The 27934-nt window shown below is 33.0% G+C and overlaps 2 protein-coding genes and 1 pseudogene across 2 annotated transcripts; 2 read left to right on the top strand and 1 right to left on the bottom strand.

Moving 5' to 3' along the window:
* The first annotated feature begins 3743 nt into the window (after positions 1-3743).
* On the top strand, positions 3744-7122 carry LOC106765605 (abscisic acid 8'-hydroxylase 4). Its single transcript, XM_014650282.2, has 9 exons — positions 3744-4353; positions 4487-4811; positions 5043-5192; positions 5609-5857; positions 5963-6052; positions 6141-6219; positions 6326-6432; positions 6520-6638; positions 6732-7122. The coding sequence occupies exons 1-9, from the start codon at positions 4151-4153 to the stop codon at positions 6835-6837; spliced, it is 1428 nt and encodes a 475-aa protein (XP_014505768.1). The 5' UTR covers positions 3744-4150; the 3' UTR covers positions 6838-7122.
* A 3668-nt stretch (positions 7123-10790) lies between these two features.
* On the bottom strand, positions 10791-13346 carry LOC111241942 (annotated as a pseudogene).
* Positions 13347-21111: 7765 nt separating this feature from the next.
* LOC106767204 (LAG1 longevity assurance homolog 2) lies at positions 21112-26966 on the top strand. The gene is made up of 7 exons (XM_014652044.2): positions 21112-21285; positions 21420-21551; positions 22811-23019; positions 23721-23876; positions 24952-25137; positions 25219-25397; positions 26557-26966. Exons 2-7 carry the CDS (start codon positions 21435-21437, stop codon positions 26571-26573), a joined length of 864 nt encoding a protein of 287 aa, XP_014507530.1. The 5' UTR covers positions 21112-21285; positions 21420-21434; the 3' UTR covers positions 26574-26966.
* Positions 26967-27934: the final 968 nt, after the last annotated feature.

Raw genomic sequence — 27934 nt, 5'->3', positions numbered from 1 at the left:
AGTAGGTAACCTTTAAATACGAAGTCACGTGCTAGGTAGCGTTAGAGAAATAACATTTACGACTTCCTCAAAACAAAAAGCATTAAGGAAACATTTAAAGAATGTTTACCGATCTCGTAACGTCTTTCTGATTGTTACAGAATTTTTGAATAAAGCTTGGTGCTGTCTTAATCTGTACAGATAAACAAAACAGACAAAAACATAGCTTTTATAAGATACAAAGTTTAATAAAGTTTTATCTTAAACTGTTTTAAACACATTTTGGTATGTAAGTTATATAATATCTCATTCAGACTTATCAATAATAATTTGCTTAAGTTATTCAATATTGTTTTAAATAAACATATCTTTTAGATAGTTTAGTCAATAAAGACTATTTTGTTAAATATTTAATTGTTAAATTTAAAACATACTAGATGATTTTATCTTTCTATACTATTATGCCTTTATAATAATGTAAAGATGATTAATCCTATAACACTCTACTTTATTAGTTATAAAATGTCATGCATATTTAATATATTGATCAACTAGATGTTATTGTAATATTATATTTTGTTTTACTACACATTCTTTTTATATGGGATACTTTTCCTTTAAAACAATAAACTTTTACACGTATTTTACATCTATATATTATTTTATCTCTTTAATTCTTTTCTATAAATACAAAAAGTAATTTTTTAATGAGTAAAATATTCCTAACAGTGAGTTGTTAAGTGTGGATCTAATCTTAGAAAAATATTTTCCTTGTATGTTTTTTTACTCTTTAATACTTAAAAATATACTTAAGTATAAATATAATATTATATAAATATAAATATAAATATATAAATATAATATTTCATTATATATAAATATAATATTTTATTATCGTAACAAGCTGTCACATGCTTCTTTTCCAAGCATAGTTTCTCTTTCCTTTTAACCTCAATGGTCGTTGTCCCCGTCATATAGGTCCCATTTCAACACCCTCGTTTCGTAAAACGAAATCTTTTCTCAAGGGAAAAAAAAAAGTGTCTAAATCCAAATGTCAAATCCATTTTAAAAGTTCTGAAACCTTCTTGACACATGGAATGTGAAATATTGCCAGATTCTCACACACTGTTATATATTATAGATAAATTTTTTTTAGTAAAGTAGTAAGAATATACTTTTATTATTTTAAGTATATATATATATATATATATATATATATATATATATATATATATATATATATATATATATATATATATATCGGTCTTATTTTTTTTTTAATTTGATCTTTTTTCATGATGATGTTGTTTAAATCTTTAATGATATAATATTCACGTGAATCATGATTGACTGACCTGTTTCATTTTTTGTTGACGTAGTTATCATATAATTTCACATTTTTTCTAAACACGTCCAAAAATCTTAAAGAGTCACTATGGCCTCTTCCACTATTAGCCATGCGATATGCTTTGTTCCTCCACCATTGTAAATGCAACTACCATTAGAGCCACAGTCAGAGTCATTTTGTTTCTCCACGATCGTGACAATTTATGTAATGATGATGTCACTATTTGTGCTTACAATTTCAAGTCTATTTCAATTTGGGTGGCACGATTTAGGGCTTTCATTGTGCGATTTAGGGTTTGTTGGTTTGTTCCTTGTTCTTACTGGTCTTCGATGTTCGTGATGGACTTGCAGGTTTATGGCTTCATTGCAGATGTGTGGTGTACGTTGATGGCTATCATGATTCATGGTAGATTGTGATTTGGGGTTTTTGTGGAGGAATGATGGTTAGATGGATTCTGCTTGTGCAACACTGTCAACGAATATGGTGACTGAAAGCATGAAAAAAATGGAGATCTGTGTTAGTTGTCGTAATGAATGAGTGATTGTCGGCATCAATTGGTGACAGTAGTGACACGACCAACAGGAAAGGAGAACATGGTGATTGCCTAGGATTTTTGAGTGTGTTGGGAAAATATGAGGTGATGTGACAATCATGTCAGAGAGAATGGAACATGTTATTCAATCACTGCTCATATAAATACTTTGTCATTAACGATTTAGACATCATAATAAAAAATGACCAAATTAAATAAAAAATACAAAAAGTAGGATAACTTTAAACACCCTAAAAAGTCTAATCTCAAATAAGATTGACGAAAATAGAAAAATTAAGCTTGTTTCTGTGAAGTGTTTTAAACTACAACTTATGGAGGAGAAAATGTAGACAACACTAGTTCATAATTGGGCGTTAATGTCACCCCGTAAACATCGGTCCAGAAAACACCCAACGTAAATAATTGACCGGTGGCATTTTCGTAAATAAGTTGGGCATATAGACGTCGATTCGGAGGGGCTCCGACGTCTAAAATATTATAGACGTCGGGGTCCCTACGAACTGATGTCTATATGTCTGACAGGTAGGTGAAAAGTCATTTCTTTCTGCCATATAGACGTTGGTGTGGCAGGATAAGACGTCTATATGCTATTATAGACGTCGTGCCCTTCCTAACAACGTCTATATGTCTGACAGGTAGGCGAAAAGTCATTATTTTCTGCCATCTAGACATCTAATCTACCACCCTGACGTCCATAAGCGATTATAGACGTTGGTTCCCCTGCATCCGACGTCTATGTATATTCCACGAATATTAATTTTTAAATCGAATGGACGTTACATTAGTGAGGTCCCCGATGTATATTCGAGAATAGGCGTCGGGCGTTGGGGCCACCGACGTCTTATTTCCTATTAAATCAAACATTGTGAACCGATAGTTTCACACACTTCATTGTCTTCCTTCACCTTTTCTCTCTGCGACATTGCATTTCCAGGTGTTTTGTATCTCTTTTGAACAGTTTAAACTTACTTTTACTCCAATTAATGTAGTCTTTGATGTATTATATATCTTTTGTTTGAACCGATTAAAATGAGTTTTCGTTGTGTTTTAGTACAGTTTTTCTCATGTCTTTGGGTAGCGTAGTGCACCTTCTCCCTTTACTAGTTTCCTCGTAAGAAAAGCATGCATCTTTTGGATCTCTTATGGCATTTCAACCCAAAGTCGAACCTGGGTCCTTGCCTAGTTTTCATGTCACCATATTCTTTTTATTTTTGGCGGTTGGAATGGAACTAGGCAAAATCCTAGGTTCGATTTTGGGTTGAAATACCAAAAGAGATCAAAAAGACGCAATTTTTTCTTACGAAAAAACTAGTAAAGGAAGGAGGTGCTACTACGCTACCCAAAGACATGAGCAAAAATGCTCTAAAACACAACAAAAACTCAATAGACATAGATTAATGTCATGTCTGACGTCTATAGTGCCCTTAGACGTCTTTATAGTGTCCTTAGATGTCAGTTACTTCCATGGCCGATGTCTTTACAGACGTCGGACATGACATTAACCGACGTCTAAGAGCACTATAAAGACGTCGAACCTACAAAACATCATATTAACGTCATCTATAAAGACGTCGGGTCAGAATATGACATTAAAAGCCCAAACACATGTACTAGTACAAACACATGTTTAAAACTCACCGTATGTTACCTTATCATCCACGAGTGTTGCTAACTGGTGTGTTTGTGTATATATATATATATATATATACTGAAATTATTTGACATGTGCTGGGCATATATAAAGCTTATTACCCGATCTTGTTGGATATAGAGTCAATGGTGAAATCATGATATATAACACGTTTACAATGGTACAGTAGAAAATTTGAGCTAGTTTGTGTAGTAGAATCTCTTCTCTCTGTTTTTTCTTTTTTATATACAAAACACAAACTCTGAAACGATCGAAATCAACTGAACCTGCAAAATCTATCTAACATGAAAAATGACGTTTTCATTGCCTTTTTCCCATCGCAGTATTCCACANAGTAGTGATGGATGTTATGGTAAAATATGCATTTGACAAAAATGATGATTCTAGAGATTTCCACTTTAAATTTGATTATAGTTAGATAAAGACCTATGCCCCCACCATGTTGCTGCCTCTATAAAACCCAAGCTTAACTCAAACGGATCATTCATTGACTTGAAAACCCTTCAAAGCAAACGCATTATTCTTCTTCCACCCATCACATTTCCTCATTTCCATAAAAACAGCCATAGCGTGAACTCAGAGAGAGAGAGAGAGAGAGAGAGAGAGTTGCTACGTGTGTATGGAGATCATTGCTGTTTTCTTATGCATTTTCTTTTTCTTCTCATCCCTTCTTTCTTATCCATTAATAAAGAAGCAGAAGAAACCTCAACAAATACCTAAGCCGAAGCTTCCCCCTGGTTCAATGGGTTGGCCTTACATAGGAGAGACCCTTCAACTCTATTCTCAGGACCCTAACATCTTCTTTGCATCTAAGCAAAAAAGGTTCTTAATTGGCCTCATCATATATGATTATTTTTTCTTTTTTCATTTTTAAGCTTTCTTTTGCATGGAGCTTAAACGAAGGAACATGGTGGAGGTACTGCTAACTTAGTTTCACAATTTCTTAATTAATCAGATATGGAGAAATCTTTAAGACACACATACTAGGTTGTCCATGCGTGATGTTGGCCAGCCCCGAGGCTGCACGTTTTGTGTTGGTGACTCATGCTCACTTGTTCAAGCCCACATACCCCAAAAGCAAAGAGAAGCTAATAGGCCCTTCTGCATTGTTCTTTCACCAAGGAGAATACCACACTCGCATCAGGAAGCTGGTGCAAACCTCTCTTTCTCCTGAAACCATTCGGAAACTCATCCCAGACATCGAAACTGAGGTTGTTTCATCCTTGGAATCGTGGGTTTCCGCTGGACAACTCATCAACGCTTTCCAAGAAATGAAAAAGGTTGATATGATGTGTTTCGAGTTTGTGAACCTCATTTTTCTGTTGTAGTAGTAGTAGTGGGTCTACTTTCGGTTTATATCTTGTCTTTTTCAATACTTTTATTGCATGGTGTTGAGTTTTGTTTTCATTTGTCGATTCCTTATTAATTTTCCTCTCACTGGGTCCTCCATTATTGTATGGTGATCACGATTTCACAACTCCTGCCTTACCTTAACTCTTTCTTCTTCGCAGTTCTCTTTCAATATTGGCATCCTCTCTGTCTTTGGACACTTGGAACCCAAATATAGAGACCAGCTTAAGGAAAACTACTGCATAGTGGAGAAAGGGTACAACTCTTTTCCAAACAGGATACCTGGAACTGCATACTCAAAAGCACTTTTGGTAAGCTTTAACTGATGCATTTATCATACCCAAATGTTACATGTTACTAGTAAGAAATATTTACATACTTTTTTTATATTAATTTTTTTTACTCTCCTTCTCTCGATCACGTTTTTTCATTAACTTTTTTACCTCAAAAAGACCAAGTACGGTAACAATCAGACTGACTACTTATTGGTCCACTGACATACTCTTTTAAACGTGATTTTTGTTGTTGATAGAAATATGTTAAAAATCACAAAAGTTTCGTGAATCTTTCTTCCTGATAAATGGGTTTCAGACACTATTTTGTATTTATCTATAAATTTAACAGTGTGATAGTACTACTACTCTTTACAACTACTGGTCTGAGAAAATCATTTGATACTAGGGATCAGATCCTGTGTCTGATGAATATTTTTTGACATGATTTGAAGGCAAGGAGGAGAATCAGAGAGATCATAAGTGATATAATCAGCAAGAGAAAGGAGCAGAGATTGGTGGATAAGGATCTGTTAGGCCACTTGCTGAACTACAAGGATGAAAAGGGACAATCAGCAAGTGACGACCAAATTGCAGATAATGTAATTGGGGTACTGTTTGCAGCTCAGGATACTACAGCAAGTGTTCTAACATGGATTCTCAAGTATCTTCACGATGACCAGAAACTTCTTGAAGCAGTAAAAGTAAGACTTGTTTTTTTCTCCCAAAAAGATTTTGCAAATCCATGTAGGCCACCACAAGTGTTAAAAAGTTAAGCTAATTAATGAGTCAACGGAACTGTTTTGCAGGCAGAACAAATGGCAGTGTATGAAGCTAATGATCAAGGGAAGAAGCCATTGACATGGAGTCAGACCAGAAATATGCCAATTACTCATAGGGTATGTATGGTATATAAAATATGATGCAAAATAATTTCTTGTCGTGGTTTGATCTGAAACCAAACTTGGATCTTGTGTAACTTGGCAGGTAATTTTGGAAAGCCTTAGGATGGCAAGTATCATTTCATTTACTTTTAGGGAAGCTGTGGTTGATGTGGTGTACAAAGGTAAGAACCTGAGACAGAATATTCTTTTACCTGTACATTTTAATTCTCAAAACCTTTTACTATTTCCTACGTCATTGATAAAATGTTGTTTCTTGCAATTGTCAAGGTTATCTTATACCCAAGGGTTGGAAAGTCATGCCACTGTTCAGGAACATCCATCATAATCCAGAATTCCACCCTTCTCCTCACAATTTTGACCCATCAAGGTTTGAGGTACATGCTGCAAACAAATTTCTCTACAACCACTCAAACAAATATATTCTCTCAACATATATTAATTTCAATTGTATATGAGTGCAGGTTGCTCCAAAGCCCAATACTTTCATGCCATTTGGCAATGGAGTGCATTCTTGTCCAGGAAATGAGCTTGCCAAATTGAACATGTTCATTTTGATTCATCATCTAGTAACAAAATATAGGTATATATAAGGTGTTTACATTGTTACTTAAATCTCTAAACTATGATTATGAGAGTGTTTAGTAGTGACAGTATTGAATTATTTGGATGACAGGTGGGAGGTTGTGGGATATCAGAACGGAATCCAATATAGTCCATTCCCAGTCCCTATGTATGGTCTACCAACAAGATTTTGGAGAAACCATTGGAATCAAAGATGATCATAGATCATATCATAAAAGCTTCCATTGTTCATCATATATATTCAACTTTTTGGAATTCCTTGCCACCCATTGATTCCTCCTCCTTAACCCAAAACAACCTCACCTCCTATTTTAAAGCGAGGACCCAAGTAACATCATGTTTATCCTATTTGTAAATGGTGGCATAGCTTAGTACAATTAATTAGTCTGGGTGTGTAAGTTGTTTCAATAATAAATGTTATCAACTAATGGTAATTTTAGTTCATCATCACCTCTATTCAATGGTCCTATAATACAGTATAATATAATATCATACATATATAAACTTTTCAACATCAAAAACAAAGTCTTGGATTCCAGATTATTATTGATTTTAATGTGTATATATATGGTCTCCGTTTTCAAGATTACTCATGGATCTATGGTACGAAGTTTAGCTTCATTGTGTCCTTCCCTCTCACTTCTCAAACAACCATTGACAATTTAAACTCAAAAACATAATACTAAAATGGATTCACAACTTGCATAGTGGTTCTCGTAGTAGTTACAAGGTGTGACTGTGGAAAAGCCATGTGTTGGTAGTTTATTAGCCAGTTGAAAAAGGAGATGCCCTTGGCTAGAGGGATGTAAGGCCTCTCTAGGGCATGAAGGTTGTTCATGTTTGGTGGTGATGATGCGGGGACCAAAATAGTACATCAACATTATTGGACCTTGTGGATTGGTTTGGTTGGAGATTTTCAAGAGACTTATACTGTGCCTTTTGCATTTGCACAGTGGACCAAAGGTAATTTTCTCAAGGGCACCCTCCATTTTTGATCTAGCAATACCACTAACACTTTCATACACTTCTTTTATATGCTTCATTCTCACATGATATTTTCTCTCCCTTCCCTTTTCAATTCTTCAGTGCTATATATCTAACAAAAAGGTACTTAATAATAATAATAAAATAATAATAATAATAATAATAATAATAATAATAATAATAATAATAATAATAATAATAATAATAATAATAATAATGTGTTGGATAGACTTAAACTTTCATAAAGCACTAGAGGGTGTCCTCTTATTATAATACTACTAGCTTCTTTATTCTAATTCTTTTTTTTTTTGTTATCTGAGTGAGTGAGACGTTCACAAATTTATCAGAATAATATCATGACACATTTTTATATTCATTTGACACATATATAAAGATAAAATGATTTAAAAAATATAAAATTTTATAGTTTTTCAAGAAAGAAAAAAATAAAAATAAATAAGAATAATGTTAAATGAATGTAAAATATTGAAGTGTGTCAAAAAATCATTTCTTCACATTTACTTCGTGTTTTATTGTTCCCAGTAGTCTCTTGATTGTGGTCCCGAAAATGGAATGATTTCATTGGAGTTTAATCCATTCTACTAAAAGAGAGGATAACGATAGATTAATACAATTTTTTTAACAATATTTTAAAAAATATATATATATATATATATATATATAATATCATTTCATTAAGTTTAGAGTATAACAGCAGAATAATAAATAAACAATGAACTAGTAAACGGGTGCTGCATAATGATGTCAAAAGATATGTATCAAAATATCTATTTTTCTATTAAAAATATTTGTGAACCTCAATTTATTTGATAATGTGTAGGAGAAAATTAAAAAACAAAAAAGAGAAAGACATTAATATGATTTATATGAAAGGTTTCCAAATATTTTAAAGATGACTAATTGATGACTACCGACAAGAGTCTAAAGTGTACAGTGGTGAATGAGAGGAATTGCTTATCTAATAATACGTTATTCAACATAACATTGAAACTCATAATTTGATTGCACACAAATTAAAAACTGGTTGTGGATTGAGAAGATGTAAAATATTTTTGTAAGATATATCGTTTATTAGAAATAGAGTTGTCAAAATAGGTCATAATTCGCGAGTCAATCTTGTTCATAACGGGTTCAGATCGGGTTGAGTTTGAAAAAATTGAATTTTTTTTTATGTGGGTCAGATTTCAGTCCGGTTAATTTAAACTTGGCTCATGCGGGTTGAACCCGTGATGGGCCGGGTTGGCGCACCAACCCACATTCCTAATTTTAATTTTTTAATTTATTATTTTATTTATGAAACCCTAAAAAGTAAAATACTCTCACGGAACTTGCTCTTATTTACATTGCTGTCACTCTCACTTCTTCACTGAAATTTTTCAAGGAGTAGGTTTTTTGTATGTTTTTTGTGTTAGTTTTTGGATGACTTGGATTATATTGTACTTTTTATTATTATTTTGAATTGTCTTCGGTTTAACATCATTGGGAGTGAAATTTGTTTAAATTTGAATATAGAAAGTTTGAATTTTTTTTATTTTAAAAGAAAGCTCTAATTAAATGGACTAGTGAGTCAATCCGTTTACCTACCAACCCGTGGTGGGTCGAGTCGAGTTCAGATTTTTTTGACTCGTTAATAAATGAGTCGGGTTGGGTTGACTCACTAAGTGACCAACCCGTAGTGGGCCGGGCCAGGTCGAGTCGGGTTACCCGTTTTGACAGCTCTAGTTAGAAAGTCAATATTACTCACTAGTACAAAATACACATTTTACAGCGTTTTTTTTTTGTACAAGTTGAAATCTATTAGGTATAAAATATAATACGGTGACCGTCTTGTAAATAAGATAAGTTTTTTTTATACTGCTTGCATTTAAAACAGGTATAGAAAGTGGTACAGTGACAAATCTATAATAAAAGACAAAAAATTTTATGCCAGTTGCATTCAAAACAGCTATAAAAAGATGTTTTTCTATACCGGTTAAATTTATAACTAGTAGAGAAATAACGCAATGAAAAATATGTAATATTAAAAAAAAATCTATACCTGATAAATGCTAAAACCAGAAGAGAAGTTTGGACTAAAAAAATATAATTTGAAAGTTAGAGAGAACCCTATAAACAAAATTCTCTCCTCTTCATACTCTGCCTCTATAAGGCTGAGACCATTGTCGCTACAATCATAGCGGACATCATGGTAACAAAGGAGATCGAAGGCACGAGACTGTGTCTCGGCATCGATCTCTCATTCTTGATCTCGACTTTATTTTTTTTTCTCCTGGCAAAACTTGTAGAACTGTCAGGTGTTTATTTTGTGTTTTCCAATTTATTTTGTTCTAACAACTAAATTGAAACCCTAGGTAGAGGTGTTCTTATGCTCTCTCTTTTTCTTGCATCATGATGATGAGGAAGTTTACCAAGACGATAATCTTGAGTTCGAGTCTGGATTTAGTAACATCATTGTCGTTGACAACCTCCTTGTTGTTACGAGGGAGAAGTTTGAAAATCTTGAAGGAGTGGTTCATAAAATTTATAGTCAAATTGGTGTTATCAAAGAGGATGACCTTTAGATGTTGTTGATCCTTAAACTGGTAAAACCCTAGGGTATTGCTTCATTGAGTACAATATTCCTTAGATATAATTCCCTTTTTCTTGAATGTACCTTAAGTGAAATTTCAAAGATTTGTTCTATTAAGTCTTTTTGTTGTTGGAGAGTTGATTGTATTTTTGAAAGTTTTTTAATGTATTGAATTGGACCTTTTTTATTCTTATAATGGGCGTTTCTTTAGGAAGCAAAGTTTGCTAAAGAGAAGACTTGTGAATATTTTTTGTATGAAATAGGAAGAAGATTAGGAGAAATCTCCCTTATGTGTCTTTGCATACACATAGGGTAATGTATTTATAATAATAAGAATGTGGGCTAAAACCCAAATACAAATGAATATGTAAAAAGAAACTAATAAGCATAGGGACTATATTTCCCTAATTAACATAAACACACAATATCTAACACTCCCCCTCAAGCTGGAGCATATAAATCATATATTCCAAGCTTGTTACAAAGATAGTCAATTCTAGGTCCTCACAAGGACTTAGTGAATATGTCTGCCAACTGGTTGCTTGAGTTAACGAACTCAGTCTTGATATCTCCAGATATGATTTTTTATCTAATAAAATGACAATCAACTTCAATGTGCTTGGTTCTCTCATGGAAGACAGGGTTAGAGCTAATATGAANAGCAGCTTGATTATCACATATAAGTGTCATGTGAGTGACATCTCCAAATTTCAATTCACTAAGTAATTGTTTAAGCCACACAAGCTCNCANGTAGNNGATGNCATAGCTCTATATTCTGCTTTTGCGCTGGACCTNGCCACAACACTTTGCTTCTTACTTTTCCAAGATATCAGGTTGTCACCAATAGAGACACAATATCCAGAAGTAGACCTCCTATCAGAAGGGGAACCAGCCCAATCAACATCTGAATAACAAACGATCTTTGTATCGTTGTTAGGACCATATAGCAAACCTTTTCCAGGTGATCCTTTAATATACTTCAGTATGCAAACAACTGCATCCCAATGGTCTTTACACGGGGAGTTTAGAAATTGACTCACCACACTAACTGCGAAGGAAATGTCAGGACGCGTAACAGTAAGATAGTTTAATTTACCAACTAATCTTCTGTACCGTTCAGATCTGAGAAAGGCTCCCCCTGATTTGCTAGGAGTTTGATGTTAGGATCCATAGGTGTCTCAACAGATTTACAGTTCATTAACCCTATTTCCTCCAAGATATCTAATGCATACTTCCTCTGAGATATGACAATACCATCATTGGATTGTGCTACTTCAATACCCAAAAAGTACCGGAGTTTGCCAAGATCTTTGGTTTGAAAATGGTGACAAAGGTGTTGTTTCATCTGAGAGATGCCAAGATAGTCGCTTCCTGTGAGAACAATGTCATCGACATACCCTATTAAGTAGATACATCCAACACTTGAGTGGCGATAGAACACTGAATGATCCGCTTCACTGCGAGACATACCAAATTGTTGAACAACACTGCTGAATTTACCAAACCAGACCCAAGGAGATTGTTTTAGGCCATATAAGGATTTGTGAAGATGACATACCAATCTAGAAGACTCCCCCTGAGCAACAAAGCCGAGTGGTTGCTCCATATAAATTTCTTCATGAAAATCACCATTAAGGAAAGCATTTTTTACATCATGTCGGTAAAGAGGCCATTGTCGAAGAGCGGCCATGGCAATGAATAGGCGAACAAAGGTCATTTTCGCCACTGGAGAAAAAGTATCACCATAATCCAAACCAAAAATTTGTGTGCAGCCTTTGGCAACCAGTCTAGCCTTCAAACGATCAATTGTACCATCAGGGCCAACTTTGATAGCATACACCCACCTGCAACCAAAAACAGGCTTTCCAGATGGTAATTGGACAAGCTCTCAAGTTCCAATTTTCTGTAAAGCACTTAATTCATCTAGCATGGCTTGACGCCAACCAAGATGAGGCGGCGGTGGAGGCACGTGACGGCTCCTCTCACGGAGTGACTTCCGACGTTGTTGTCATTGGAGTTGGGCGCACCTTTCTATCCTATGAACGAACCTAACCGGCGACGGCGGCAGCGGTGGTGGTCGGACAGCGGCAGCGGCGACAGCGGTGCGATGGTAAGTACCAGAGACTGTGGAATTGGCTGGAACAAAATCTAAGCTCTGATACCATATGAAATAGGAAGAAGATTAGGAGAAATCTCCCTTATGTTTCTTTGCATACACATAGGGTAATTTATTTATAATAATAAGAATGTGGGCTAAAGCCCAAATACAAATGAATATGTAAAAATAAACTAATAAGCATAGGGACTATATTTCCCTAATTAACATAAACACACAATATCTAACATTTTGCATGAGAATGTTTGATGATTTCGATAAATTTATGAAGGTACCCAACGAGTGGGCTCTGCCAAAAACTAAGTTGTATGCTCAGGGGTAATGCTTATATATACTTTTCTTTTATTTGTCTCTTATGATGTATGCTATTTTGCCTAGACTTTAATATATCCATACATAAATTATTATTTGTGACAGTCATGGTCCTGACTTTTCAATTAACAATTGTGGCTTTTTGATACAATGATATTAGGATTATTTAGGATTTGTGAATACAGTTGTTGTACTTGTTGTATAGTTTAAAGTTTGTGCATTATTTATTTGTATTTAGTTATGATCTTATAGCTTTCACACTAGAACTTTGTGGCTTATTGATATTTATGATGTTCTTTATTTGTGGAATCTCTTTCAGGAAAATTTTCAAAATTGACTCACTGATGCAAAGCCCAAGGAAACCACTAATGTAAATCAAGTTTCTTAAGGAGTTCTCCAATCTTATTCTTCTGATTAATTTAAATTCTTCTCTATATCTTTTCGTTCCTATATAATATGCATTACCATTGGTGAATAAGATGTTGCATCTTATTTGATTTTCCTTTTCTCTTTATAGGCAAAAATAACTCTCAAACTGAAAATAAAATAAGAGGACATTTGTTATTGCTTATGCATTTCTTTAAGAGTAAAAGAAATCAAGACAAGATGGCTACATGGTTAATATTCCAGAGGTGTTAGGGACAAGAAAATACATAAGGTCAAATCCAATTACCTCAAAATATATGTCTAACCCTTGTATCATGGCTTTGACAACTTGGTTATTGAGATTGTTGGTAACATGCTCTGGTTTTTTATGATGACAACACATTATTAATAACACATGTATTGTTATGTGTTACATGTTCTATTCTTTACTATGTTTGATATCTTAATGAACATGTTTGTGTTGATTCTCATATATGTATGCATATTCACTGATCTTATATCTGATACATCACTTATGATTGCATTACATATGTTTATGAAAAGAAAACCACACAGACTTTGATGAACTTATATTATGTGGCATAACTGCAAGTTTTTAAGTTGACTTCATTATGAAGTAAGTCGATTAAAAATCGTGGCTTTGCACAGATTTTCAAAAGCAATGTTGTGAGTGATTTTGCATTGAAATGATTTTCAAACTGAACTGAAGTATCTAAGTCGACTACATGCCAGTGGATCCGACTTAATTAGTTACTTGATTTGAAATTTAGTTAATGCTTGTGTATCTACAATTGTGTACATGTATTATCTACAATTGTGTACATGTATTATCTTACTACATCATGCATGATAAGATCGATTAATTGATATTTGATTGTGTGTATGTTTGTATGATTGATTGTTTGAATGATTTGTGTGAAAATCAAATTTTACGAACTATAGTCAACTTGATTATGGACATAGTTGAATATGTGTCTTTATATGTCTGTGTCTGTTTTGAAAACTTCATGTCATACAGTAGTCAACTTTGATTTTATTAAAATCGACTAAATGTCTCTGTTTTGGGTTTCTCAAACTTGAAAATTTAAAATGGGTCAGTTTTGGTTTTGGTCTTTCACACCTTTTTATAGTATGTTTGTCTTCTTGAGTTGTATGGTGTGTTCAAGCATTAGTGTCTTGTCAAATTCCAAGAACCCTAGACTGAGAAAGAAAGTTTTCAAAGAAATTCATACTTCATGGCTTCCACCAATCATACCGCCGATGGAAACAAAGGAAAAGAGATCATCACTACTAGGAGTTCTAATCCAATGGGATGGATTAGCGACGAAGAGACTCGAGAGAGATTCCTGAATGCTACTCCCAAAATTGTTGTGACTCCCATGAACATCAATCTGAATCTGTTTGAGAAAGAAGGGTTCATGTTTCCCAACTGGCTAGAGAGGCAAGGGTTGTCTATCTTCGTACAAATGAAAGGATATTGGTATCCTGATCTTGTCAAAGTATTCTACCATAATCTGAAGGTGGTGGACAATGACGTACACTCCAAGGTAAAAGGGGTTGATATTCGTATTGATGATTTTATCTGGAATATTTTAACAAACTTACCATCTGAGGGCGCTTCCTCACACTTGCCATCCACAGAGATAAATACCTTGCTGGTATGTACTCCACAAAGAGTGTATTTGCACATGAAGGATTGCTGAAAGAAGAAAAGATAGTCGCTCATCTTCTGGCACGAATAATGCTACCCGGGAGAATAAGAAAAGATAGAATGACCACTGAAGACATCTATCGACTTCATGCAATCAGAAATAATATTTCTACAAACTGGCTGCAAGTTGTGAAAGATCACATGAAGGGTGCGGCACTGAAGAGATCCTTATATCTGTTGTATGCTATTTTCATAAGCAAAGTATTGGTACTTCAAGGTGTTGATATTAGGAATGATCAAAAATGTTTTTGGAGCTCTTTAAATGTTTTTGACAGAGACTCGATCATGTCTCTTGGATTAGTGAAAACCATGAGTGGATGGGGATTCGTGAGTGAAAACTATTTAGAGCACAGTACAAGAAGCACACCTACAATGGAGGAACGAACAAATTTCTTTCCTGAGACTAATTTTGAAATATATGCAGCTGAACAAATCAGTTGCTTACATGAGAAATATGACAACCTTGTAAAAGAGCATCATGCTACCCCTCGGCAAGCTGTAGAAAGTTCTTCTGAAGAGGATTCAATGGAATCCTTCTGACTTAGCATAGGGCCTTGTGAAATTTGACTATCTTAGCATAAGTGTGTCCTGTGTCTTGAGTCTTTTGCTGATCTTTGGTTAGTATCTTTGTTCTTAGTTTCTTTTGATAATGGCTTAGACTGCCATTATGTTTGTCCTGTTCTAGTTAATCATTGTAACTTCTTTTGGCCAAGTAATGAAATCAGTTGGTTTTGGTTCAAATCCATTTGCTCTAATTTTCTTGATTAAATTTGCTTGAATAGTATTGAATCGACTGAGTGATTATTGAAGTTGATTATGCACTTGCTCACTGTTACAATAACTATTTTGCATACTCACTTCTTACCTGCATATTTTCTTGCATTACTATGATTCTAAATTGTTTGATCTTCAAAAGATTGTGAAAGGGTTTGCAAGAAACATTGCTTTGGAACTTACTGCTGGGATCACAACTCTTTGAAAAGCAACGAAATCAACTTGACAAATGGATCAATCGACTTATCACTTACAGGAGTTATAAATTCCATTTTTTGGAATTTGGTTATTAAGTTGCTTGATCATTTTATATCAGTTGTCTTCAATATATCTTTGTTTTTATATGACTGTTTTAGCAATGAGAATATATTGTAAAATTGTTGATAATTGTATCTTTGCTTGATTGAATTGCTTGCAATCATAACTCTAATACAATTTTGATAAAAAATTGATTATATGCTCTGACAGTTGTGAAACTGCATTGTGCATCTGAATTTGATTTTATAATATGCATAATAACAGGGGGAGCATTACATAATTGCATAGATTTTTCACATGCCTGCACTTTAGGGGGAGTTTATCTATCTCATTTCAATATCTGTGATAGGGGGAGCATTTTTGAATGTTTAATCTCTTTACATTGATTTACACTGATGCATCTCTGGTATTTCATTTTATCAACATATTCATATCTAAAAGCAAACCTTTTTTGCTAATGCACAAAGGGGGAGAAAAGGTTGAATTGAAAAGTTAGAAAAGTTTGAATGCTTATTTGCTTAATATGTGATTGCTTGATACTATTTATTCAAAGTAAATGTTCTGTGCTGAAATATGTTGAAATTATCTTTTGTTTGCTCTAATATATTGGAAAACTCATTTAATCACTTGTTCTTACTGATTGCTTATATTAGCTCTGATATTAATGATTACTTAACTGATTTTATGTGTTGTTTGTGTACAAACATGGTTGCTTATTAATCATGGTTTTGCATCATAAAAAAAGGGGGAGATTGTTGAGATTGTTGATAACATGCTCTCTGATTTTTTATGATGACAACACATTATTAATAACACGTGTACTATTATGTGTTACATGTTCTATTCTTTATTGTGATTGATATCTTAATGAACATATTTGTGTTGATTCTCATATATGTATGCATATTCACTGATCTTATATTTGATACATCACTTATGATTGCATTACATATGTTTATGAAAAGAAAACCACATGCACTTTGATGAACTTATATTGTGTGACATAATTGCAAGTTTTAAAGTCGACTTCATTATGAAGTAAGTCGATTAAAACTCGTGGCTTTGCACAGATTTTCAAAAGCAGTGTTGTGAGTGATTTTGCATTGAAAAGATTTTCAAACTGAGTTGAGGTGTCTAAGTCGACTACATGCGTAGTGGATCCGACTTAATTAGTTATTTGATTTGAAATTTTGTTAATGTTTGTGTATTGTAACGACTATATTTCAATTGTCTGTTAAAGCATTAAATGAAAGTCAACTGTATTAAATGCGAAATCAATTTGGTTGTTATGACTACTACTAATTGACTTAATCGTTATAACTGTCTGGTGACAGTTGACTTCATTAGTAGCACAGTCGACTACAGGAGCTTCTGATTTATAGAAAACTATAAATAGACGTGACTTTGTTGATCGTATAAATTCCTCTACTCCTCTCCCGTACTCAACACTAATGCGTGGTAAATTAATCTAATTTCGATCCATACGATCCATACGTAAATATTCTGACTTATATATTCTACAAAATTACAATACAATAAAAAGTTTATTCATCATTTAACGACAAATTAAGGTTAATTCAATTCAATCATACAATCATTCAATAGAAAAACATTGAAATAATCACATATTCAACATAAAAATAACATTGTAAAATAAAAAAAATTAAACATTAAAATCATACCATCATAGAAAATTATACAATCATACAAAATTATTCAATCATAGAAAATTATATGATCATTCAATCACATATTCAATCATACAAAATTATACAATCTTATTGAAAAGTAAACTTTAAACATTAATATAAGAACCTGATAGTGTGAAAAGCCAGTAACGATGGACAACCCGCGATCAAAACGCTAGAAAATTCAACTCTAAAAAAATTCAAACCTACACAAATATATAAACAAATATTAGTTTTAGAAATAAAAACAAACATCAAAACGCAATTTACCTCTTAAGGGAAGAATCGGAAAAACCAAATCAAAAAAACATTTCGAACGATTTTGATCAGATAAAAATCTTCCTCAACATTGAAAATGACCACAACACCAAACAAAAACAAGTTTAAACGGTGAAAATGGATGGAAAATAGAAGCATACCACAATGTCGCGTGCTAAGAAGGAAAAGTGAAGGCTCTCTGAAACTGCGCGAGGAAGACGACATTGTTCCTTTTGCATTTCTTTTTTTTAACCTACGAAAGGTTACTACCTCAGTTCATTAAGTAACCGAGGTGATAAAGGGGATATGGCCTCGGTTCCCAACTTAATCGAGGCTTATTCTCATAAAAAAAATTTAAAACTGATCTAAAATGGAAATTTTGAAATTTTTTTCACACTTTATGTCGCGGTTCCCCGTCCAACCGAGACATATTCTTTTAAATATTTAAAATTTGTTCAGATCAGGCAATAGGTCGCGGTTCCCCTAACAATTGCGGTCTATTCACTAACGCTCTACCTGCCCATTTATTGCAGGAGTGCCACGTGGGAAAAGTCAGAGGGGTTTTATGCCGCGGTTCCAAGGGGAACATTAGTTTATTCCCTAACCTTTATGTTGTTCAGACTGCAGCAGGGAATGTCAGAATTTTGCAGGGACAATAGGTCGCGGTTCCCCTTAGAACCGTTGTCTGTTCCCTGATGCTCTACTTGCAATTTATTGCAGGAGTGCCACATGGGAAAGGTCAGAGGGGTTTTATGCCTCGATTCAAAGGGGAACCGCAGTCTATTCCCTAACCTTTATGGTGTTTAGACTGCAGCAAAGAATGTCAAAATTTTTGCAAGGACAATAGGTCGCGATTCCCCTTAGAACCGCGGTCTATGCCCTAACGCTCTACTTGTCCATTTATTGCAAGAGTTCCACGTGGAAAAAGTCAGAGGGACAATAGGTCTAGATTCAAAGGAGAACCGCAGTCTATTTCCTGACATAGGGACAATAGGTCACGGTTCTCTTCAGAACCGTGACCTATACGGTCGATATAATTTCAGAAATGCTAGTGTGCAATATTATACTTCGGTTTCTAGGTAACCGATGCGTAATGTGCATGGTAATAAATCAATTTTTACTAGTGATACAACTATGGTGGCAGCAAGCAACGACTACTGTATCAAACAGGGCTACACAACTGTGGACAACGAAGCCAAAACGGAGGAGGCCACACCAAAACAGAACCATTGACGGAAGGGCATATAGGTCTCAAGAACAATTGAGAAGAAAGCAAAATGAGGAGTTTGATTATTATAAATGATATACTTTGTTAATTAGATATGTTTTGTTACGTATATACTCGTTTTAAAATATTTATGTAAGTTTTGTCATTCTATATGCAAACCACAACGTATAAAGTTTGATTATTATAAATGATTCACTATAATTAAAAGTTGGTAAATGAATTGCAAAGATTGTATAAATTTTAGGTAGTATCAAGAGGGTTTCAACAGAGTAGTGTAAAAGGATATTAATTTCAAATATGTGCAAATGAATTATGGGAATTGATTTTGGCATTAAGTACATGAAAAAAAAACGGTGAGTAATGTTATGTTGTAATCAAGGATTAGAAATCATAAATGTTGAGTCTATGAAGTTGGCTAAAAATCCACTATAAATTATTTGCCACAAATACTTTTCCAGCACTTTAAACAAAAACTAATAACTTGTGTAACTAATTAGAGATCAAATATTTTTAATTAAATTATTAACTAATAGAATTTATTAAAAAAAATAGTTACTATATTTATAATTTTAAATATTTTTATATCACTATTGTTTATATATATATATATATATATATATATATATATATATATATATATATATATATATATAAGGGAATAATCGTTATGTTTTACTATGCATTAGTCAAACTAACAATGTTTTAGTAGTCGTTAGTTGGTTTATTAACTATTTTGTATCTTTTATTCCACTCAATTATGCAATTTTTGTTATCCAAATTATTCAATATAATATGAATAGGAAATAAAAAAAAAATGTGAACTTCAATGAAAATAACCCACAACCCTAATAGTTGAAAACAATGGTGGCAAGTTGGTCATAAATGTACCAAAACAAAAGATAAAATTACACTTTGACATTCTAATATAATAATAATGTTATAATTATATTTATATTATTTTTAATTTAAAATTATAATACAAAAGAGTGTATTTTTATGGAGAGTGTCAAACAAACTGTTTCCAAACGTTAATAACCGATATCCATTAAGAAGAACAGAGTTTCATTATTGACCAACCATTTATTCGAAACTCTAGTATGCATAAAGGCTTATTTCTGATGAAGCTTTTGAGTACAAAGCCATGTGTTTCTTTCAATTAAAGAAATTCTTATTGAAAAGGAAGAATTTATTTAGAGAAGTGAAATTAGTTATTTATATATAATTAATAATATGTGATTGGATAGATTTAATAAATAACAAATTTAAGTAAAATACATTTTAACTTGATTTTAATATTATATTAAAAATTATAAAATTTAATTATAGTATGAGAAAAATATATCTATTTATGTATAATAAATTTAATTTTTTATTTTTAATTGATATAACATCTCCAATCATAATATACATGTATCTAAAATCTAGTTTTGTTTCATCATATCGTAACATTAGATTAACGTTTTCAAATCCTAAGTAAATAAAGGGGAAGAAACTGGTTAGAGAAATCAAAGAATAGAGTGCTGAGAACAGTGATAATTAGATAACATTCTTTTTATAATATTTAAATATTATTTATTTATGTGTCATTTTATAATTGATTTAAAATTATTTTATGATAAATAATAATAATTATAAATATTATTATGAACTAATATATATATATATATATATATATATATATATAAAGAATATTTAAATATTATAAAAAAATATTATTTAAATATCTTTGTGAAAGAAAAACACAAGTGCAATCAGATTCATTTTCACGTGGGAGAAAAAGAGTTGGTAGTCTCTAAAAATTGCAGGACGAACAATTAGCCGCCACGTGGGCTTATTATACGTCCAAAGATGGGCCCGTCCAAAAATGAAATCAGATTAAATTAATTAATTAAATGAAAAGATTTCACGAGGACAGAAGTTATAATAAATAAATAGAACAATGATAGGATGGCGTAGAATATAAAAATAAAATAATTATAAAAATGTAAAATTTTATATTTTTTAAGAAAAAAAATAAAAAGTAAAAAAGAATAGTATAAAATGAATTTAAAAGGTTAGATGTATTAAAAAGTTATTTTCAAATAAATAATGATTAACATAAATAAATAGTAATAAATAATGAATAAGTAAAGTGGGAGAAGAAGATTAAAGGAAAGAAAAGAAGAAAAAACAAAGCTTCTAAGACATTTCTTTTCATTTGCATTTTTCCGTTTCAAGCTCTCTCTCCCTCCCTCTTTCGCACACACTTTCCCTCCGTCGTTTCGTTGGCTTCTTCCTCTGCGCGAATTTCCGCTTTCACGACTAACGAAGCCGCCAGCGAAGCCATCCTTGAAAGCAGGTGAGAAACCGATCTCATCGTGGCTATCGCTTCGATACATGAAAATTCTTGCATTTCCTTTTAATGCTCTGAATGATCTCTGTCTGTGCTGTTATTGTTACTCATTCTCTCTACGCTTTCCTCTGAAACTGCAGCTGTTGTAATCAGCCATGGATTTCCTGTGGTCCGAGAATGCGACGCCGCACACCTCGCACTTCTCCGCCGCGATCTATTTCGCCTTCGCCAGTTTCGCGGCCAGGTTCTTCCTTGACAGATTCGTTTTTCGTGTAAGTTCCTCTGTTTGCTTAGCGAATTTATTGTTCCTTGCCGAATTGGATTCCTGTAGATGGCTTGTTTCTGTTTTGTTAGAGATTTAATTGAATAAAATAGAAGAAACGGCTAGTTCTGGTTTGTGCCTGTTTTATTGATTATCCTTTTTAGGGTTCCTTTAAAGAAACTGCTGAAGCCGTCGGTTTTGTTAGTAATTCAGCACAACTTTTCTTTGAGTTGGTGCTTTTTTTTTTGTTTTCTTTTTCTTCTGTTTTTGGTTGCATTTAATCGGTATTTGTTTCCTGCAATTTGTTCAAATTGGTGAAGGATCTTTCAGTTGAACTTCAATTGGTGTTAATTAAGCAATTGAAAATTAAGGCATCCCTCTTATGGAAATGTTCTAATGCAATGCTGCTCATTTGTGTTGAGTTAAATCTGTCTATTGGTATTCTTTTATCCTTCTTAATTATGTTGTTGGCCTTCTTTGGCAATTAAGAGTTATTCTTAGCTCATATATGGCAAAAATATATGATCCATACTTCCTATTGTGTTGGGACACGGATTGTATTGGGAGGTTTTCTACATTTCCAATTGATGAATGGAGGGTATCATGTGTTATTACACAGTCGATTTTTTGTGTTACCTTCTGTTCCCTATAGTTACCACCACCGTGCATTACTGTTGGTAGACATTACTTTCTAATCTTACTGGTGAAATTAGGAAGCAAAAAAGGAAAAAGCGCTGTTGTTTGTAAAGGGTTATAGAAGAATATCGTCTTCTCAAAACATGTAGGAAATGACTTGGCCATTGTTGTTGTTCTAGTATTACAATTCCGTAAATCACAGAAATTTATCTTGTGTCTGGAAGGGATCTGTTTGCCAAATGTCACTTTGGTTTCTTTCACCTGTTGTGTTCGGAAGAAAGTAGGATAGTGTGGTGCATTTTCAGTCTGGCCGTATGGGATATGTTAAATATTTTCTGGCAAAACACATCAGTAAGGATGATCAAAGACATGTAATGCTTGAGCTTGACGTTTTTGTAAATTCTTAATTGTTCCACGAAGTTTTGTCAATCAATTCAATGATCTGTGGAAAAACATATTTTTTGGAAGCAACTATGACCCTGTTGCGGTTTAGAATAATTCCAAATCCTCTTATATCATATTCTTATTAATCCTCCCACTTACTAAATGAAAAATAAATATATAGTATCTTTTGTGTTTTCAAAATTCATTTACCTTTTCCTTCATATTATTAAATACTGTTGTTGTCTACAGAGGTTGTCCATTAGGATGTTGACAAAGGGTAAAGCTCCATCACGTATTACTAAGGAAATGCAAGTAAAGATTGGAAAATGCTCAGAGTCAATGTGGAAGTTAACATATTATGCTGCTGTTGAAGCATTCATTCTTAAAATTACCTACAAGGAACCCTGGTTCAGTAATACGAAATTATACTTCAATGACTGGCCAAATCATGAGTTGAAGTAAGTATTTTATGTTGCATGACGAACAAAACCAGTCTAGTCAGTAACAAATGGTTTTCCCACATTGAGTGGTCTGCATTTATCTTGTTGACCTGTTCTATTTGTGTTCATCAGGAAAACCTTCTCATTGAACCTTGTACTCATCTTCAATTTTATTTGCTTTACATCTTAAATTTTCTCATATGGTTAAGATCAGAACTCAATTCATAATTTACAAATCTAGGTTCACATTAAGACTGAGTAATAAGTTTTCAGAAATTGACAGTTGGACCTTGGGCATTTTTTTTTTTTTTTTTGTAAACTACTAAACACCTAAATGTAGTCTTTTTATTTTAGTTTATGGAGAACTAGGTGCATGACAGCAAATTTCAAGAGTTTCAAAGCAATATACACATGTTTCTCACTTTGTTAAAAGACAATGCACATATCTATTTTATATGGTTTTATTGGCTAAGATTAATTTGTACCTTGCTTCTTTTAACTTGATGTCATCTTTTCTAACTTGCCACTTTTTGGTACAATTATTCTTTTTTTTGGTACAATGCAACTTTCTATCTAGTTCTATGTACATAATTCAAATGGGGGGAATTTTAACTTTTAGGAAGTTGTTTATAAGATTATTGTACTTGTATGAGTTTTGTGGTAAATAGAAGTTGGCATATTAAAATTTATATTGCACCCTATTTTATGTCTTATCCCAGGAGTTCTCTGGTGTTGTACTACATGTGCCAGTGTGGGTTCTACATATATAGTATTGCTGCTATTCTGACATGGGAGACTAGAAGGAAGGATTTTTCGGTGATGTTTACCCACCATGTAATTACTGTTTTACTAATTGGGTGCTCATATCTAACGAGGTAAAATATCTTGATGTTTCCAACAAGCCTTAATTTTATTTGCAGAATATCCAATACCTGTTTGACATAAACATTAAATTTGGAATTTAGTTATTATTTGCTATTTTTTAAACAGGCATGAAAATTCTCATTTGGTGTCTCATTTCTAGAGTGTTTTTAACGTTTTGCATCTGTTAAGAGTTTTAGACATTAATGTGTTTTGATGCCCAAATAATATTCATAAACGTAAGTTGTGTTTTTAAAGCCAGTAAGTTTTAATTCTCTGTTTCTAAATATGTTTTGGGATTTATCACATGTTTCTACTTTCTATCTTTAACTGGTATAGTTTCTTTAAATTTCATTTTTTTTTAATTTACTGCATGGAGATGGATGACCATTTAATCATGCTTGTTTTTTCCTGTATAAAATAATTAGGTAATTATCTCACAAGGCCTTCTTAAATTTGTTGCATATGATTAAATTTCCATTTTTATAAATAATATTTAAGAGCCTGTATTATTTCTCGAGGCTATGTTTGGATATCCTCTGTTGAATGGAATGCAATGGGGTGGAACAAAATGAAGTGGATGGGTGAAATGGTGGATTTTATCCCACAATGCCAAGTTGCAAGGGGAGAAAAGGAGGGATATTGGGTGGAATGGGGTTCGTTCCACTGAGCTCCATTCCACTATTTTCCATCAATGCAAACACACTTGAAACTTCTAGTCCTATATGTACCTTTTTAGAGCATTAATACTGGCTGATAATTACATATTATGGTCTGTGGGATGTATTATGTAATTACATACGTAACTTGTATGCAATAAAACAATCTCATGTCCACACTTAAATAGATGTATGCTTTAATTTGATTTGAGTCTCTGTAAATGCTTAGAACTGAGAAATGCTGGACAAGTATCTTTTTTCTACGATAGATTAGAATGTTCTTCCATGTCTGCTTTCTTCTTGTGACTTCAGACTTTTTTTAGGTTTTGTTATATTAGGTTGGGTAATTTAGATAATTGGAATTGCAAAACTGACACTAAAATTATAGATAGAAATTGTGAGAGATAACTTACACTTGCTGCATTTACAGTTTTTTTAGGATTGGCGCCATAATCCTCGCCCTTCATGATGCAAGTGACGTGTTCATGGAAGCTGCCAAGGTTTTCAAGTATTCTGGAAGGGAGTTTGGTGCAAGTGTGTGTTTTGGATTCTTTGCAGTTTCGTGGCTCATATTGCGGCTAATTTTCTTTCCTTTTTGGGTTATTAAGGCAACTAGGTTTGTCTTTTTTAATTTTTATCATATTTATTTGACTTTGTTTTGGTAGATGTTAATCTTATTTCTCTTTCCACTCTCCAGCATTGATCTTCAACAGTGCCTAAACCTGTCAGAAGGTTTTGACATGTTTCTCTACTACATTTTTAATACAATGCTCATAATGCTACTCATCTTCCATATATACTGGTGGAAGCTCATATGTGCAATGATCTATCGACAGCTGAAAAATAGGGGAAAGGTTGGCGAGGATATAAGATCTGGTAAGCAGGTTTCATCGATACAGGGTATTATGAGTATTGTATTATTGCTTTGTTCTGGAACCAGTCCAGTGTTAGGATATATGCCAATGATTTCTTTTCATATTGTCTTGCACTGAATCGTTCTTTAGTATTATTTTTCCTGGATTACAATATAAAATGTTACGTTTGAGTAGAATGTTTTGCAATTCTGGGATGCCAATAGCCTTTTACCCAGAATTTGGTGGTTCAGATTTCAGAAGAAAGTATATCCAGACATATTGTTGACTTGTTTTAGATATTATAATGTGTGACCATGGATCATACACGGGTAGAATTGAAGTGCTAATTTATGAACATTCCTATGTTATACCCCCTCCCACCTAGCTTAGTTGTGATTATCATTTTTCTCTTGTTAAGAAGTGAATTTTAAGTCTAACTCAACTTTACAAAACTGACTTATAAGGTGAGATTTGCACTCATTTATAAATTATAAATTGGTTTTATTTTTAGTCGATGTGAGACTTCTAACACACTCCCCTTACATCAAGATATATACATCTCGAGCGTGAGATTAGAAATTAATGAGTGGTTCGATAGCAGTCCGATAGCGGATAGAACAATATATTCAATAACACAAATTTCGCTAGGATGAACTCTAACCTAGTTCTTATATCATGTTAAGAAGTAAACTTTAAGCCTAATTCAACCTCACAAACCGGCTTATAAAGTGAGATTTGCATCCACTTTTATACTTTAAATTGGTCTTAACTCTAGTTTATGTTAGACTTTCAACACACCTTCCTCATGCTGAGGTATATATATCTTGAGTTTGGGATTAGACACTAGGGTGATTCGATAGCGGTCCAATATTGGGTGAAATGATATGTGTAACAAATTTTACTAGGATAGGTTCTAATTTGGTTCTAAGATGAGGTTTATATTTATTTATATACTATGAATTGGTCTTATTTTTAATCGACGTGGAACTTCCAACATTTCTAATCACTTATTTTATTCAGTTAAATCATGATATGTTAATAGCTACGATTAATATCACTACTGTACCTGGTTGCAACCAATTTTCTGCACCTACACAGATCCTTACTTTAGTCATCGTCATGGGTAAATACGTACTTTATTTTTACTGAAGGAGTATTTTTTTTCCATTTCTTTTTTGCAGATTCAGACGATGATTGAGTTTGGATAGACGAAGGATTTTGTTGAGTTTTCTTTGTTCCCGATGATTGGTGATAGATCTGATGATACTGCTTTTGACTTGTCTATAGATTTTTAGGAGTTCAGTTGGTTAATACAACCAATGGAGGAGGGAATCTGAAGTTTCGTTAGTTTCAAAATTTTCACCGATTACCGAGTAAAAAGGGAGTAGGCAACCGTCAAAGCATATTTTGATTCTTATATTTTTGCTGTATAAATGATAGGCATTCCTGTATAATTGTTTTTCTAAACCAACCCGTTTAGGTAAACTAGGAGTTGAATGATAAATTAGCTTATAAAGAATATGAAGGAGAAAGAAACTTACAGTCATTCTGCTTTTGAACGCTTTGTAGCCATAGGCCGCATTCTGGTGCATTGTACTGTTTTGACTGCGCATGTTTGATTTAATTTGTTTTAGTTTTCTTGTCTTTTTGAAAAATAAACATCTTTTTTCTTTTAAGCTTAACTAAATATGCTATAATTCTGAACCTGCCTTTGTCTTGATGTGGTTTTATTGGAAATTTCATTGTTCCCAGATGTTCAGATTAACAGACCCCCACCTCCTCCCTAACACAAAAAGTGTTATATTTTTAGTGTGGACGTGTTGATAAATTTCAATCATATTTACAACTTTTAATACGGTCTGTTCTTTCTTTATAAAAAAACTGAAGGTTAGAATTGAAGTAGCGTATTTAAATTTACCAAGTAAACATGCAATTCTAAACTCAAAGCAGCGTCACTGTGTTACTAGTGCATGGAAATGGTCCCCTGAGGATGCCAGATTTTCCCAATCACTTATTGCATATTCCGCAAGAGTTTCCTCTCTTGAACGTTTCTGATCCCAACTCTATCAACTGGTTTACTATCTATTTATCTATCTTCATCTAAACTCAGAAACTAAATTCAATTCTTTGTTCAGCACAACTCGAGAGGTTTAACTAATAATCAAATTATTATAATCGAGAACACCAATCACTTTTGGTTTATAAGCAAGTACATCACTCTTCATAATCAAATTATTATAATTTAGTACACCAAACACTTTTGGTTTACAAGCAAGTACATCACCCACTCCTACTTTACAAGCAAATATAATAACTACTATTCATTCTTACAAGTACATTAACCACTCTTGGTTTAAATTGTATTAATCTTTTATTGATATTAAGAACTCTCAATATATACAAAATACTCTTAGAAAGAGTACAATTAAAGCTCACTAGATTAACTTTACAATGTGAAAAATTACAAAACTATTACTCACCCATAAAGAACATTATACAATTTGTATATGCTTGAAAGAATTGTATATAACACTTGTGTATTCTTCATCTTCCTCTTGA

The sequence above is a fragment of the Vigna radiata genome, chromosome 7 (assembly GCF_000741045.1).
Source record: "Vigna radiata var. radiata cultivar VC1973A chromosome 7, Vradiata_ver6, whole genome shotgun sequence".
In the NCBI taxonomy this organism is placed as follows: domain Eukaryota; kingdom Viridiplantae; phylum Streptophyta; class Magnoliopsida; order Fabales; family Fabaceae; genus Vigna; species Vigna radiata.
The sequence above is the reverse complement of the archived record's forward strand: the minus strand, read 5'-3'. Positions and strand labels throughout refer to the sequence as shown.

Coding starts and splice junctions, on each gene's coding strand:
- LOC106765605 (XM_014650282.2), top strand. CDS start 4,151: ATGGAGATCATTGCTGTTTTCTTATGCATTTTCTTTTTCTTCTCATCC. Junction 6,053..6,140: donor ATATGCCAATTACTCATAGG/GTATGTATGGTA, acceptor GTAACTTGGCAG/GTAATTTTGGAAAGCCTTAG. Junction 6,639..6,731: donor CATCTAGTAACAAAATATAG/GTATATATAAGG, acceptor TTTGGATGACAG/GTGGGAGGTTGTGGGATATC.
- LOC106767204 (XM_014652044.2), top strand. CDS start 21,435: ATGGATTTCCTGTGGTCCGAGAATGCGACGCCGCACACCTCGCACTTC. Junction 21,552..22,810: donor TTGACAGATTCGTTTTTCGT/GTAAGTTCCTCT, acceptor TGTTGTCTACAG/AGGTTGTCCATTAGGATGTT. Junction 25,138..25,218: donor TGGGTTATTAAGGCAACTAG/GTTTGTCTTTTT, acceptor TCCACTCTCCAG/CATTGATCTTCAACAGTGCC.